The sequence below is a fragment of the Rhamphochromis sp. 'chilingali' genome, assembly GCF_963969265.1.
Source record: "Rhamphochromis sp. 'chilingali' genome assembly, chromosome: 5".
NCBI lineage: Eukaryota > Metazoa > Chordata > Actinopteri > Cichliformes > Cichlidae > Rhamphochromis > Rhamphochromis sp. 'chilingali'.
The window spans coordinates 42900028-42915314 of NC_137932.1; the positions used below are offsets into that span (position 1 = coordinate 42900028).

The following is a 15287-nucleotide window of genomic DNA, read 5'->3' on the forward strand; positions in this document are numbered from 1 at the left end:
CAAACTAGGTTGCGACTTATTGTCCAAGCATGTCTAAAGGCAGATTAATGTTTACACTGGAAATTGGGGTGAAAAGGCTTCTGTGAGAGCTTCCTCCAGGCTGCATCTCTGTCTGCCTGATTCACCTCTAGCACTTTGGTGTATTTGCATTTGTGTTCATAGAGAAATAAATTGCACAAATGCAAATGTCAGGCACGGACGTACCAACAGTGTTTAAAACTCACTTTTATCTTCGTTCTAAAATGATTGCGCCGTAGCTGTGAAAAAGGTTGAGCTGGTTTTGTAACAAGATCAATGTTAGCCTGAGACGAAGTTAAAAAATATTAGAAATTTAGGATAATATCAGACTTCAGCTACAACGTTCTCACACAAGACTTGAATAAATAAATGAATGAATTACTAAACAATACAGATCAACAGATGGAGACAGAAAACAGGCAAAGCAAATAAGTATAATAAATCAATATCACACAGAGTAGCTGTGAAAACCTTGCAAGATGCAAGAGCGTGCATGTCCCTTAAAGGGGGCTGGTTACTGGTTTGAGAGTTGCATACACGAAGATGGTTTCCAGCAATGTCACATGATCTGAAACAATAGTTTTTGAGCATGCTGCAGTATTTGTGTTAATGTAAGATAAGGTCTACCTGCAGTGAACCACCATGGGTCCGGCATCTTGAGGATTGCAGGACTTGATTCTGCGTAGAAAGGCCAGTGTTGGGGTCGGATACTCAGGGACTCCATGGTCCGGCCAAGCCAGAAACTGGAACTGTCGAACTTCTCTTTTTTCACTGGAGCCATTCTGTTGACACATTTACTCAAGTTTGTCACTCATAAAAACAGACCCCAACACACTAATGTGATTATGAGGCTAAAAGATTCACTGGCATAAATTCGATTATCTGAATGATTAATGCAAGAACTTCTTATTATTTGTGCATCACAAATGCACTCTGAGCTGCACTCAGAAGCACACAAAGTGTCCTTGGTGTATGATGACGTTTTCATAGCTTTATCAGTGACAAACATAATATCAGGCACAACACATTTTTTTTCCCCAATTCAGGCACCAAGGCCACAATCTGCTTAGACCAGGGGTGTCCAAGCTCGCGGTCCATTTTTAATTGGCCCGCAAGTAATTTCATAAATAGAATCGCCGCACTTGAGTGTATTGCACTTCTTAGTTTTAACACCAGGGGGAGCTACTGTTGATCAAGGCAGTTGCTCCACCAAAAAGGACATCACAGAAGAAATTTACCCCCAAGTTACTAAACAGGGCAGAACCAAAGAAGCGAAAAGTAGAAAGTGAGTGCAGAAAATTTCAGACACGGTGGGAGAGTGAAGATTTCTTCAAAGAACTCAAGGGGAACAGTGTCTGTTTGATCTGCACTGAGACTGTGGTAGTTATGAAAGAGGATAATGTACGACGTCATTATGAAACCAAACATCAGGCCTGTGCATCCGACACTGGTGCTGAGCCAGAGCAGAAAGTAACTCTCCTGCAGGGTCAGCAGCAGTATTTATTTCGTGCTCAAATTGTCCAGGAAAAGGCTCCAATAGCGAGCTATGAGGTCGCCCAACTCATCGCGAGACATGGCGAGCCTTTTTCAGATGGAGACCTCATCAAACATGGAAACCATGTAACACGGCCTCGTTAAAGTCACCGAAATAATGTGTCCGAAAAAGTGCAGAACTTCAACAACGTCAGCGTGTCCAGAAATCCAGTCGTGCGACTCACTGAAGACTCGTCAGCCAACATTAAACTGCAACTTTCTGCAGGGAGTGGACGAGAGCACGAGCGCTTTAAAAATATATTCCACAGTACCCGTGTGTTAATAAGCATGCATGTGCAGATACACATGCTTCAAATATCAATGATGCGCATCAATTCTGTCACTACCCTGCTTTTGCACCACTTTCTTATCTGCATTTTTCTTGTTAACACACAGAGTAATACAGTAAAGTTAAGGTTATATACCTAATTTCTAGTAAGTGGCCCCGCCCCTCCTATATTTTTATGTATGTGGCCCTCAGTGAAAAAGGTTTGGACACCCCTGGCTTAGACTCTTAAGTACTTTCTAGACAAGAAAGAATATTTTCTATCCTTTTAAAGCTGCGGAAGCCTTAATCAGCACGGAGTGCTGCAGGGATGACCTTTTTTGTAGGCCAACCCAGAAGGTAGCATGTCTTTAGCATCCCAATGACTCCTTTGTCAGTTCCTTATAAAAAAGTATGTGGCTTTTGGATTATCAGAGAAAAAAGGTTCTGTGGGAAACACTAGTTTATAATACTTGCACACTGGTGAGCAGAATTAGGTCCATGAGCTAAAGACATTTTGTGATTTGCAATTGCGAGAGTTCAGCAATCTGTTTGTTAAGTGATTAAATTATGATCCTGTTTCCATTTTTCCTCGGATGTATGAAGCAGTCTCAGATCATTTTACTGAAATTGAAAGAATTTGGACTTGTTTTCGTTCTTTGTTATGCTTCAGTTTTTATTTGCTTTTGAACAATGAAGGATCTGGAAACGACTGATGAAGCGAAACTTAACAAGCGGATAAAAAATGACACTCCTTTGTTTGCTGAAAGTAAACTGAATATACAGGGTGAAAATACAGATACTTAGTTTATTAGTATTGGTGTTTAATTTTTCTACGTATTTTTTATATGTCTGGGTCTACTGTTAGTGAAAAATAGTGACTGATGTGATTTAACCTCCACCAGGCGGTTGCCAAACTGCATAGCATAAATTTAGAGATAGGTTACAGTTAAGCCGTATGCTAACGAAGCTTAATCTCAACAACAGAAGATTCTAACTTTTAAGCAATTTTCAAACAGTCCAGTGGACTAAGATGTGACGCTGGCTTCCAGCCATACCACCCTGAGCACACCCAGTCTTGTCTGAGCTTGGAAGCTAAGCTGGGTTGGTCCTGGTTAGTGTTTGGATGGGAGGTCGCTTGTGCAGCTGTGGGCTCAGTAGACAGAACTGGTCGTCTACTAATTGGAAAGTCAGAGGTTTGATCCCTGATCTGCAAGTCAAAGTATCCTTGTACCAGATACTGAACCCTGAGTTGCTCCTGGTGATCTGTGTAACTAAATGAATCAACAGCAACATGGTGGTCTTACCTTATAGAGGGCAAACGTTCTCACACTGTACGTAGCCAGCTCCAGCGTGTCCAACATGGTCACTTGAATCATCCCGTACGTCTCCGTGCCTCGACTGGGCCAATACTGGTCACATTTCACCTACAAACAGAGACAACGTAAAGGACTATTTAGCTCTACAATCAGTGGTGTTGGAAGTGGAGTAGGTGTTGATAGAGAGATTGGTTGGTGCAGTATCTGCAGTGATGTGACTGCTGTGCTGGACTCAGCTGGTGAAAAGAGAGAGCTGGAGATGACCTTACCTTTGGCCTCAAGCTGTAGACAGTGACTGAAAGAACAGGATCATATATGCACATGACTGAAACAAGCACCTTTCTAAAGGTGTCTGGTCTCAGGTAATACCTTGGTATCCCTCTGGAAGAGCTGAAAGAGGGGGCTGGGGAGAGGGAGGTCTGGGCATCTCTTCTGAGATTGCTGGCCTGTGACCTGGACACCTGAAATGTGGCCCTTATTTGCAGTGTTTTTGGCCACCGTTGGTCTAAACGAATGGTATTGACTCAGGGTAAGTTTGGCTTCCTCAACTACGTTCCACTGTAGACGGTGGAACTTGTGGTATTTGGGGCACAGCACATTTACCAGGGCTATATCAAAGCTAAAAGTACCATAAGTAGACTAGATTAGGCCCAGACATACATGCCATTGGGATACCTTTTTTATCACATGAACTACCGGCAATATCGGGAGAGTTGGGTCGGGTGAAAGCCAGATTTGTTTTTTCCTACACATCAGGAAACAGCCCGGTGTGATGGATATTTAGATTCTCTAATGTTCCTCCATCAGATAATCACGAAAAAGCTCAGGGCTGTGATGCCTGTGTGGAAACAGCTTCTACAGAAAGTAGTAAAATAAGTCCTTATGCATGCTACATGTAAGGATGGAGAACTCAACAATGCTCTCACCTGATTCTCCTGATATATTCATTCCTATATGAAAATGGATTTGGAAAAGGACTCAGTGATTACATTACACAAGATTAGACCATAATCATAATCTTAGACCCTCACAACCCCAAGCTTGCAGGATGATTTACTTCACATGGCCCCCAAATGATTATTGCCAAGGAAGCTGCATGTAATAACTAATAAGAGAAACTTGTTGGTGTGTCTAATGGCAGCCTCTGATTGTATAGTCTGTAAATAATGGCAGGATGTGTTCATTTGATTGTGGGCCATGCACATTAGCAGGAAGTGTGGACAGACAGGTTGTCACCTCTGCTCTCAGGTTAGAGAGCATCTAATATTTGCTGCGCCTCTGGTTGAACCACAGAGGCTGTTATTGGCTCTGGCAGAGGGCTGATGGCCACTGTCACAAATAGTAATGGCACAGTGCTGTGGCACTCAGCTCTGCCCTGTGGTTGTGGAGTTATTAACAGTGAGAATGAGGGTTTCACATCATTACTCACATGAACGCCGTTTCCACCCTGCTACCTGCCATGTGATTCCACAGGCGGCGTGCTGCTGCTGAGCCAAGCTCATCAGTACTGCGAGTGAGCTACGTTCAGAGCAGTAAATCAGAGGATCGACAATCCTCTTCCAGCCTCCTGTCTTATATTCTCCTGTTTGTAATGTATTTTCCATTGTGAGAGAATCAATGAATTTCATCCAGACAGCAATGGAGCAAAATAATAGAAAATATATCAACTGTGCTCTGATATTCTCAAATTATGGGTTGCAGCAAGCCACCACCTCTCTCCCTCCATCAGCTGGGATGATGCGTTTTTGTATGACTACAACATATTGTGTCAAAATCAATAATGCCTCTTTGAAATTTTCATCAAACCCAAAAACCACTTTATTTGTAAGACATTTTGCTCTACATAAAAGACAGGTTCACCTCCACTGCACCTGCACGCTAGCACGATAGTTAACAGGCAATGGAAGTAAAAATGAACATCAATGCTGAAGGAGAGGAGGAAGACCGAGTGCTTCGTTACTGAGTTTAAAGTGAGGCCCAATGTGTGTCACGTTGTATCCACATACCAGCAGAGATACGGAGCTGTGGATGTGAAACGTCCTTGAACTGAAAAGAGGCATACAGCTATAGCACAATATGTTTCTTCAAGCCAAATCTCAAAGTGATGGAGCTCGAAAAGGAGCAACACAAATAACTGACCAGGGATTTTTAGTTTTTTTGCAACTGATGCTCTTTTTGGGGGTCGCTTCGTGTCAGAAGTTTGTATGGTACACATAAACTTGATGGTTGAAGACTTTTTTGTAGTAGCAGAACATTGCACTGATAAGCACTCCTGCCTCACAGGAAGAAAGTTCCTGAAGGTGCTGCTGTGCAGATTTGCTCTGCCCGCTTCCTCACACAGTCCACAGATATGGTGTCAGGCTCATTGGTGATTCTTAATAGGTCACATGCAAGAGTCTATGCTTGTCTGTCTTTCTGCATTAGTCATGTGATGGGGACTATCAGCTTGCCCAGAGTGTATTTCACCTGAACAGCCAGGATAGCCTCCAGGAGATAATTAGGAAAGTGAATAGATGGATGCCAGAGGACTAAAGCAGTCTGACACCCTTGGTTCACACACAGTCACTTACGTGTCAGGCAACTTTGTGCAGTTTGTAGTTTTCTAAATTCAACTGGACATATTCCTTTAACTTTAACTGGCAAAAACTTCATGAAGTTCTTCATAAATAAAACTGCAGCTATTAGTGAAAAAACATTTACAGCTGTCAAGTACAGCAACTGTAATAACTCCTGATATTTACTTATATTATAACGTTAAAGATTTCTTCCTCTAAACCATCAATGTGGCTTTCAGACCCCATTCCTAGAAGACCGCTCAAAGAAGCTTCCCCATTAATTATTGTTTTTAAATTTTAAATATGATGAATCTATTGCTTAATGGGCTACAGTCCACGGGCTTTTAAGGTGCTGCTAATTAAACCGTTACTTTATAAAAGCCTTTACTTGACTCAGCTGTGTAAGCTAACCACAGACAAATTTATAACCTTCCTTTTATTTCAAACGTTTTTGAAAACGTAGCTGACAAACACCGAACTGATCAGCTGCAGACAAATGTTTGAGTCCGATTCAGAATTCATCTCAGCACAGAAACAGCATGAATGAAGGTTACAAATGATCTTCTTTTGAGAGTCTCCTTCATATACTTTATTTTTGTAATTATGTACCGAACCACATATATATTATATATGGAATCACAGGGTTATGTGCTGGGACCAGGTCCACTTACATTATACATGCTCCCAGTCTGGATTTGGGAGACAGCCTCTCTACATTTAAGATCAGGCTTAAAACTTTTCTTTTTAGATAAAGTTTATAGTTAGGACTGGATCACATGACTCTGCATGCTCTCTTAGTTGTGCTGCAGTGGGTCTAGGCTGCTAGTGTTCTGTTATTGTTTATTGTTCTCTGTCTGCATTAGAGCTGCAAGTCTGCAAACATACACAGCCAAAGTGCACAGGATGCTACAAGCAGAGCGTCCCTGCATGTTAGACAGAGGTGTGTTTAGTGTTTATTATGTGTTTTTGATTGGAACTGCTGTAAAACAGACAGAAAACAACGTTTTATTTCCATTAACACCAGCCTCTCTCCTTACTCGCTGTCTAGCCTGCTAAACCTCAGCCACTGTCTGTCTCTTATCCACCACTCCAGATTTGAAATTTGACATCTTTCCCACTTTTTGTGCTTCTATTCATCTGGTTTTGTCTAGGTCGCTTGGTTTTGAGGTTGTTCAGGTTGTTCTGGTTTCAGATGCCCCACGCAGGAGATTCTCCCAGAGTATATAACTTCTTTAACCCCCAAAAAATAGCCCTGAAGGAAGTGCCAGAAAAAGCTTTATGTTTAGGTTCAGGCCATAAAAAACTGTCTGAAATGAATGGAGCTCACCCGTGACTTCTCCTCCAGGCGAGTCATCATAACGATGGTGCACGTCCTCTGCTCCCATACCATCCTCCAGAAGTCACTTAGCGTCTCTGGCAGCGGACCCTGGGTAGCGATGTAAGCGTTCTGTTTCCTGTACCCGTCAATGTAGTTGGCATTTATATAGTCACTACCTGGAACTCCTTAAGCAAGAAGCACAGTTGGACATAATGAGCAAACAAAAACAAATGGCAGCAGATCAGAAAATGGAGGTCGACTACTGCTTGTTTCTCACCGTCCACGGGTGTGAGGATGACCCTGGAGTGGTCGTAAGCAATAACATTTGCATAACGGTTCTTTGGCTTGTTGACCTCCAGGTTGGAGTGCTCCCAGGTGAACTGCTGTCCTGGATCAACAGACTGGACACACAAGCGTTGGGAGTGAGAGGTGGGTGAGAGAGCATCTTTACTCTTCTTTGAGAGAAGAGTGCAGGCCGATATATGTGACATAAATTCATCATCCCTCCTTCAGCCTGCAGCTCCATCACCTGGTTGATCTTTAAGCCCCCGAATCCACATTCCACTCCTAAAATCTCATCCATCCACCCACCCACCCACCTACTGGTTCGGTGTGTGGTGAATCAAGGAAAGCACTGAGGTGAGGTTTAGGACAATGGCCTTAGACATGTCTTTTTCCTCATATGAGACTGAACGATGGGGACCACTTGCATCATATTTAAAGTGAAGAGATAAGGACCTGTGTTCGATTTTATTTCTCGGTACCAACAGTAAGGCAGAGGCAGGAAAGCAGTCAAACTCTAGTGAGATGGGGTCGCTGTATTATATGAGCCGGCTGAAAAGCACCTGTGAGCAGAGGTAGAGATGCAGAGACTCACAGGAGAACAGCAAAACAAGTTACTGCTGAAGCCTAAATTATGCAAAAGTATAATGATCAGAGGCTCAGGAATGACTCATCAACTACTTAAGCTGCATAATTGAATTTGCTGAAATATGTAGTGCAGAGTCACTGCTTCAGGTGACATTTCAAAGCTGAGCAGGATGAAGTCAGTGAGTAACTACATTATGTTTGCTACCCTGATATCAACCTTTAGCTACATCATCTTGTCGGAACAATTTCATTGGACAATTTACGTATAGATTTGAAACAGTAGTTGAATGCATGGTTGGGCCAACAGAAAATATCATGTCAAAAGGAAATTATTGGATTACTAAGTGATGTTTATTGAGTCAAACCAGGTGCATGAAGAAGGCACAAATACTTCCAGCAACACATAAGAAGGGCACTAGAGAGCAAGGTCACGCCACATGTGCTGTTTTAAAGAAGCTCTGCAGAAAGTCACTGTTTTTAACGACTCCACTGAGCGGCTTTTTGTTTATGCAGTCGCCCAACAAAGGAAAGAACCTCAGTTTAATGTGGGAGGAAACACAAATCAAATGAACAAAGTTCATTTTGACCTGATGAAGAAACCAGTGTCAGCTTTATTTGTTTTTAAGTTGCTGCCTAATCACCCGGTTTGGCTATTAGTTGGGGTTCAGTGACTTTGACAGGCGGACTTGAGGAACCTGCCAGTCTTTCAATTAGCGTGCGAGCCGTTCTGCCTCCTTTACCTCTGCTGCACTCGTGAGCTGATATGAACCAGGCAGGTTTACTGCCTGTTAACAGTCTCTATCGATTGCTGGCTGTGAGCACAGGCACAGGTTTAACTGAAATGGCATTCTGCATACTGTTATTCTTGATTGATCTTTTATGCTCCAACTGCTTATCTCCCATCACCTGGAAAAAAAGAAATCTCACACACACACTTGTAAATAAACACACAGATACCGATGCACGGGAAAAATGAATCGGTGGCGAGGGCTCTAATATCCTGCTGCTTTTTCTCTTTCTGACTGGCTGCATAGCTGCTCAGCGCTGCGCTCTACAACTGATAATAATGACAATGGGGAAACAGGTTGAAAGCACATCTTATTTAACAGCCTGTTAGGTAAGGCTTCCAGTACACTGCACTGACAAACCACTCACATTACTGCTAATGTGCTCCGCCTACATGTAGATCAGTTACTGCGATGACAGCGTAATCACTATCTGCGCTTCTACAAACAAAAAAAAACAAAGCAGGTAAACACAGAGAGAGGAACAGGCCTCTGTGAAGCACATGCATGTGACAGGGTTAGCTCACACTCAGTGTGTGCAGATTTAGTGGACTGCAATTTATAACTGATTTACCTTTAATACACTAAATCCCCCCAAACGGCACAGGCACACATTACATCTATTTTATTTCACACTGTTGTTCAAACATACATGTGTTCTTTGTTCACATCTTCTACAACCAGGGTTTTCCAAGTACGCCTTGTTTGCTAATTGCAGCCCTCAGCGATGTTTTGTGCGGCTTACAGCTGAATGGAAAAAGAAACTACTATGAATGTCATTCAGTCAGAGTTAAAGTCACATAAATTCATGATTACGAATGAGTACATTTCAAACAATCTAACCTCGGTAGAGGTTTAAACACTATCTATGTACAGGAAAACTGGTATTGGCAACATAAACCATCAAACATTAGCCACAAGTAACACTTACAAAACCAAATTCCAAATCTAAAGTGATTAGACTGACCAAAGACATTATGGGAGATATGGACAAAACAGCCAAGATTACTACGGGAGTTTTACGCTCCTCCTGCAGGCATGCATTTGGTTAGAGTGTTGATGTCGCCTGTGTTTTTGGTACTGTTTTAAACTTGCATTCATTGCAATGGCCACAAAAAGTTGAAAAAATAAGCTGCAAAACTATGTTTTAAGACTTTATACTTTGTTACAGATACGGACATCTGGAGACTCGCTAGTAGTCATTCCTGTTACAGTTTCTTAAAGTCCACCTAAATTATGCTGCCTGGGTCGTGTGCATAGTTGGTGCATTGTACAAACACACAGCCATGCTGACCATCAGCAAAGACCAACTAAATGCTCAGCGTCTGAGGCAACGCTAGCAGGCTAAAGTATAAACCTTACTGTATGTGAAAATACCCCACTGCTCATTTGATACATCACCTCAGGAAACACTTGCCGGACACATTTATAATCTCACGAACTAGTTTCACGTCTTATTAAATATAACATGACGTTCATTTTCTAATTTAGGGTCTCATTTAGAGGAAAAGAGACGGTACAGCTGGATAAGCTTCAGTTCGTGGCTACATTTTGATTGACTAGTCACTGCTGTATGTAATGTTTTTATTATACAGCTGGTATAAGGAACATATCTTATTCCTGCAGACATTCAACATAGTTTTCTTTTTCTTAGTTTTCAGATTAGAGGTAATATCAGATGTTTTTACTACTCTGTGTTTCAACTTTAGCTTTTTTTAAACTAAACCCATAACCTGTTTTACTAAATTAAAAAAAAGCTTGAATACACTGATGTCATATGTAAACTAGGGCTGCCACAAACGATTATTTTGATAGTCGACTAGTCACCGATTATTTTTGCGATTAGTCGACTAATCAGATCATCATCCATTGAATGTAAAACTACAGCTTATTGCACCAGCAGCATCTGCTCTTATATAACTATCATTAGCTTACAGCTTGAAGTGTTTAAGGTCTGTGCTAACTAAAAATAAAGACAAGATGATAGTTTATTCAATTTTAATGAAATTTGCAGATTGTTTCGGTGAAGTTTAATAAACTCCTTGCTTTCTAAAATATAACAGGACACCGGAGTAAATTCTCCAGCATCTCACACTTCTGATAATCAGCTGTCTGCTTGACGTTTATTCAGCTGTGTAAAAACTATAACTTTAATCTCAGCCAAACCGATTTACTCAGGAACAAATAAAATACTAAAGAAAGCCAAACAATAACATTTTTAAGTTATCTAAGTGACTCATATATCATGTTTAACCTGAGTAGCGAAAGACGGCGGTGGGTTTGAAAACGTTTTGCTGGAAGTCCGGTGTTCTCACGGCTCTAGTGAGCCTAGCCCCCGGCTAGCTATCGAGCTAGTGGGTAACAGACGTCTCCGAAAACGTCGGAGCGCTTTTGAAAATATGCGGTGTCCTGATAAACTGAGCAGATATTTGAGGTTTACACAGCTACATTCTAGCCTGAAAATATGCTAAACGTTTATTTTGTGACCCAGAAAGAATAATAAGAGTAATATTAAAACTAACTAGCTACCGCCATTGTTGGAAACTGAGCAGGGCCGCGCTATGAATTCTGGGACACAGCTTCCTCTTCGGGGTTTAACGGCAGCTGGCATCCTTGTACATGCAGTGCTGCCATCTTCTGTTTCAGTCCGTTATTACACTCTTAAATCCTACTACTCATTCCTGCGTCTTTTGTGATCTTACAAAGCTTCAAACGACGCGTCGACTATTAAATCAGTCGTCGACGATTTTGATAGTTGACGTAATCGTGACTAGTCGACAAATCGTGGCAGCCCTGATGTAAACACAGCTTCATTAATAACACCTCAGCTGTAGTTAAGTGTAGATTATCTTGAGTGCACACACACAGCATTGCAGAGGTTACACATTCCTGCTCAGTAGGCAGCTGGTGTTGGTTTTGGTTTGTTTCTTTTGGTTCATCTTTGAACAAAGTTTCAAACCCCCCCACTGTCACCACCCCGCCTGCTGTGCAGGCAGCAGAAGCCAGAAAATGAAATAAAAAAGAAGCAGTGACAGTCACACTGCAGCACAGGCATCAGTACTTGTGATTGACTGGAAGTTCAGCAAAAATATTTTAGATAACATCATCAACAGACACATCAGTTTTTAATATACGATTAGTTCCCAGATGATTTACTGACAGTGGCATAAAACATCTCCTCCTGTGTTATGTTTTCTGTGCAAGTGATCCGAGATAGTTCTAATGCACTCTGAGCAGCTGCCCATCCTAAAAATTCATTTTAATAATTGACACAGCAGAAAAACACAGACGTGCTTTAATGCTGACTGTGTTGCACCTATGGGAGGCCCGGCTGTGGTACACACAGGTTCACTGCCATGCTTTACTGAGACATTTAAAGGGACTCAAATGAAATTCGTTTCGCCTGGTGTTTGTGAGGTGGAAAAGGCCTGGAGCAGCAGCGTGGGCAGTTTTCATGGCAGTGCTGAGGGCAGCAGATATGAAACAGATCTTTCAACAGAGCTGTGTTAGGCTGCCTTTCCCTTTCAGTCACATGCTGTTCTACTGGTTCCAGTTTCAAATAATGAGGTCAATCTATGTGAAAATAATTAATGCCTTTAAGCCAGAAGCTCAGGGTTCAGACTGAAATGAGTTTTCTACTCTTTGATCTGCACGATGTTATAAAAGATATTCCCGTGTCATCTATTAGTCCCTGGATTTTTCAGTCTGCATATTGTCCTTGAGGATGAATCCCAAATTGTCTGGATGAATAGACCGCACCCATCAGGGTGGGTGCGGTCTATTCACCCCAGGCACACAGTTCTAGCTGTCAGCACAGAAGCCCCGCCTGTAATCCTTTCAAAACTTCTTTTTTTTTAAGGGACAACCAATCAGAAGACATTTCATTCAGAGGGAGGGGGGCTGTCTTGTTTTGGGCAGTGAACAAACTAACAGCGACTGTGACTCATACTACTCTAGAAGAGTCCACGAATAAAAATGTTGAGGTTGAGTTAGAAATGATCATATTAGAAATCCTGTAAGGAGTCCTGAGCATCAGCCCAAAATAAGTTTTACTTGTGCAAACCATTTGATACAGCCAAAATAGCAGATGTAATCATTATGATATAATGAAGGGAATCACTGTTTCAGGGCCATATGCGTTATATGAAGTGGTCTCCAGTAGTCCCCAAACAGACTGGCCCATTTATCAGACGTAACAAGCTGTGGGATCCTCTGGCAGGTCTCATTTTAAACACAGCCATTATCAGCTTTTCATTTCAAGCCTTGCTGCTCTCACTGTGGACTAATGACGGGGGCCTCCTTTGCAACAGGACAGGGGACAGTGTGTGTGTGTGAGAGTGTGTGTGAGTGTGTGTGTGTGTGTGTGTGAGTGTGTGTGTGTGAGAGTGTGTGTGAGTGTGTGTGTGTGAGAGTGTGTGTGAGTGTGTGTGTGTGTGTGTGTGTGAGAGTGTGTGAGTGTGTGTGTGTGTGTGTGTGTGTGTGAGAGTGTGTGTGAGTGTGTGTGTGTGTGTGTGTGTGTGTGAGAGTGTGTGAGTGTGTGTGTGTGTGTGTGTGTGTGTGTGTGTGAGAGTGTGTGAGTGTGTGTGTGTGTGTGTGTGTGTGTGTGTGAGAGTGTGTGTGAGTGTGTGTGTGTGTGTGTGTGAGAGTGTGTGTGAGTGTGTGTGTGTGTGTGTGTGTGTGTGTGTGTGTGTGTGTGAGAGTGTGTGTGAGTGTGTGTGTGTGTGTGTGTGTGAGTGTGTGTGAGTGTGTGTGTGTGAGAGTGTGTGTGAGTGTGTGAGTGTGTGTGTGTGAGAGTGTGTGTGAGTGTGTGTGTGTGTGTGTGTGTGTGTGTGAGAGTGTGTGTGAGTGTGTGTGTGTGTGTGAGAGTGTGTGAGTGTGTGTGAGTGTGTGTGAGTGTGTGTGTGTGAGAGTGTGTGTGAGTGTGTGAGTGTGTGTGTGTGAGAGTGTGTGTGAGTGTGTGTGTGTGTGTGTGTGTGTGTGTGTGTGAGAGTGTGTGTGAGTGTGTGTGTGTGTGTGTGTGTGAGAGTGTGTGAGTGTGTGTGTGTGTGTGTGTGTGTGTGTGTGTGAGAGTGTGTGTGAGTGTGTGTGTGTGTGTGTGTGTGAGAGTGTGTGAGTGTGTGTGAGTGTGTGTGTGTGTGTGTGTGTGAGAGTGTGTGTGAGTGTGTGTGTGTGTGTGTGTGAGAGTGTGTGTGAGTGTGTGTGTGTGTGTGTGTGTGTGTGTGTGTGTGTGTGTGAGAGTGTGTGTGAGTGTGTGTGTGTGTGAGTGTGTGTGAGTGTGTGTGTGTGAGAGTGTGTGTGAGTGTGTGTGAGACCTTATGCTTCTGTCACTTCTGTCCTGATCAAAGTTTAATGAACTCTTTAGTGCACATGCCTGAGAAGCATCTTACACATCACACACTCAGGATGTCATCACGAGTGGATACAAACACTAAACTTGTTGTCTTCATTACTTATTTTTTAAAAATGGAATTTGAATGAATAATTGCATTTCTTATTCTAAGTCTTGGAGAAAGTTAATAAATGTGCTCTGCATCCATGTTTCATCCACAGTATGGTTTATGGATAAGACCACCTGACATTTTAATGATCTTCTAAACAAGAACATGTCTAAAAAAGTCTCTCTCGGATGCTTGAAGCGATACAGCTGTCACATACCCTAGAAAGTATGTAGATAGCAGTTTGCTGTCATAACAATAACAATGATATTGTTTTTTAACAGTTTACACTTTTGTGATCAGAAATCAAATTTCATTTTCAAAGACATCTAAACCCAGTTTTGTGCATTTCCTTTTCTCCATCTGAACAATCACATTTAACAGATCATTCAAACCAAAATGTTCGTATCTGAACTGAACCGTCTTGTTTTGCAAACAGGACAACTTGTCTGCAGAAAGTTCCCTCCATTGCATCACAGAGGTAAGAAAAAATGGGAAAGGTGGAAAAGTTGATTCAGTTGCTGTTTCATAATTTATATGCCCCCTTCCTTCTGCTGTGCATAAACAGTGCACCCATCTGTCCTGGTTTATCCGCTTGGAAATTCACCACTTTAAATGCAAATTACCTTCCTTTGTAGGACATCAACAAGCCATAATCCCTCACTGGCTCTTACAGTAGGTAAAAGCAGTCGAATATTATTCTTGGAAAGGAAGCAGAGAAGTCATGCATACTTAGCAGCATCCTTTTTTTTGGCTAATCTAAACTTTAACTCTGTAATGCTCGGCCAACACAAATGAAAACATCTCAGGGGGCAAAATGGTTCTTGGAAAATGTGCTGTGTGAGGTATTTTAGTTACAAAATAAAATGCTGATTTTACAGATGCGTTTGTGTAAATATGTATGTTTAAACGTGGACTGAGTGAAACAAACAGTAGGTTTAAAGATGGCTAAAAATCAAGAAAAAGAAAGTTTTGAGTCAGCAAAGGAGATTATTTTCTCTTCACTTCTTCAAGAGGGGCTAAAGATATTATGCCACTGTATTTTATTCAGGCTGATATCAGCTCAGTTTTTAAAAAACAAACAACTGATCTATAGTGTTGACTAGTATAAGGAAATTCACTTATTTATTGTCTTTAAAAAGCACTGACTTATTTTAAGCTCATAATTGGCACCTCCCACACAAAGCTT

At 41.9% G+C, this 15287-nt stretch overlaps 1 protein-coding gene across 10 annotated transcripts in view; it reads right to left on the reverse strand.

Annotated features, from left to right (window-relative positions):
• The window catches only part of ptprfa (protein tyrosine phosphatase receptor type Fa), a 348653-nt gene that overhangs the window by 16736 nt on the left and 316630 nt on the right, over window positions 1-15287 (reverse strand). For all 10 annotated transcript variants that reach the window (XM_080882891.1, XM_080882887.1, XM_080882895.1 and 7 more), the window contains 4 exons: window positions 7286-7409; window positions 7018-7193; window positions 3124-3243; window positions 646-800 (listed from right to left, as the gene is read on the reverse strand). In XM_080882891.1, the coding sequence (XP_080739017.1) occupies window positions 646-800; window positions 3124-3243; window positions 7018-7193; window positions 7286-7409 (575 nt within the window). The remainder of the gene's footprint in view (window positions 1-645; window positions 801-3123; window positions 3244-7017; window positions 7194-7285; window positions 7410-15287) is intronic.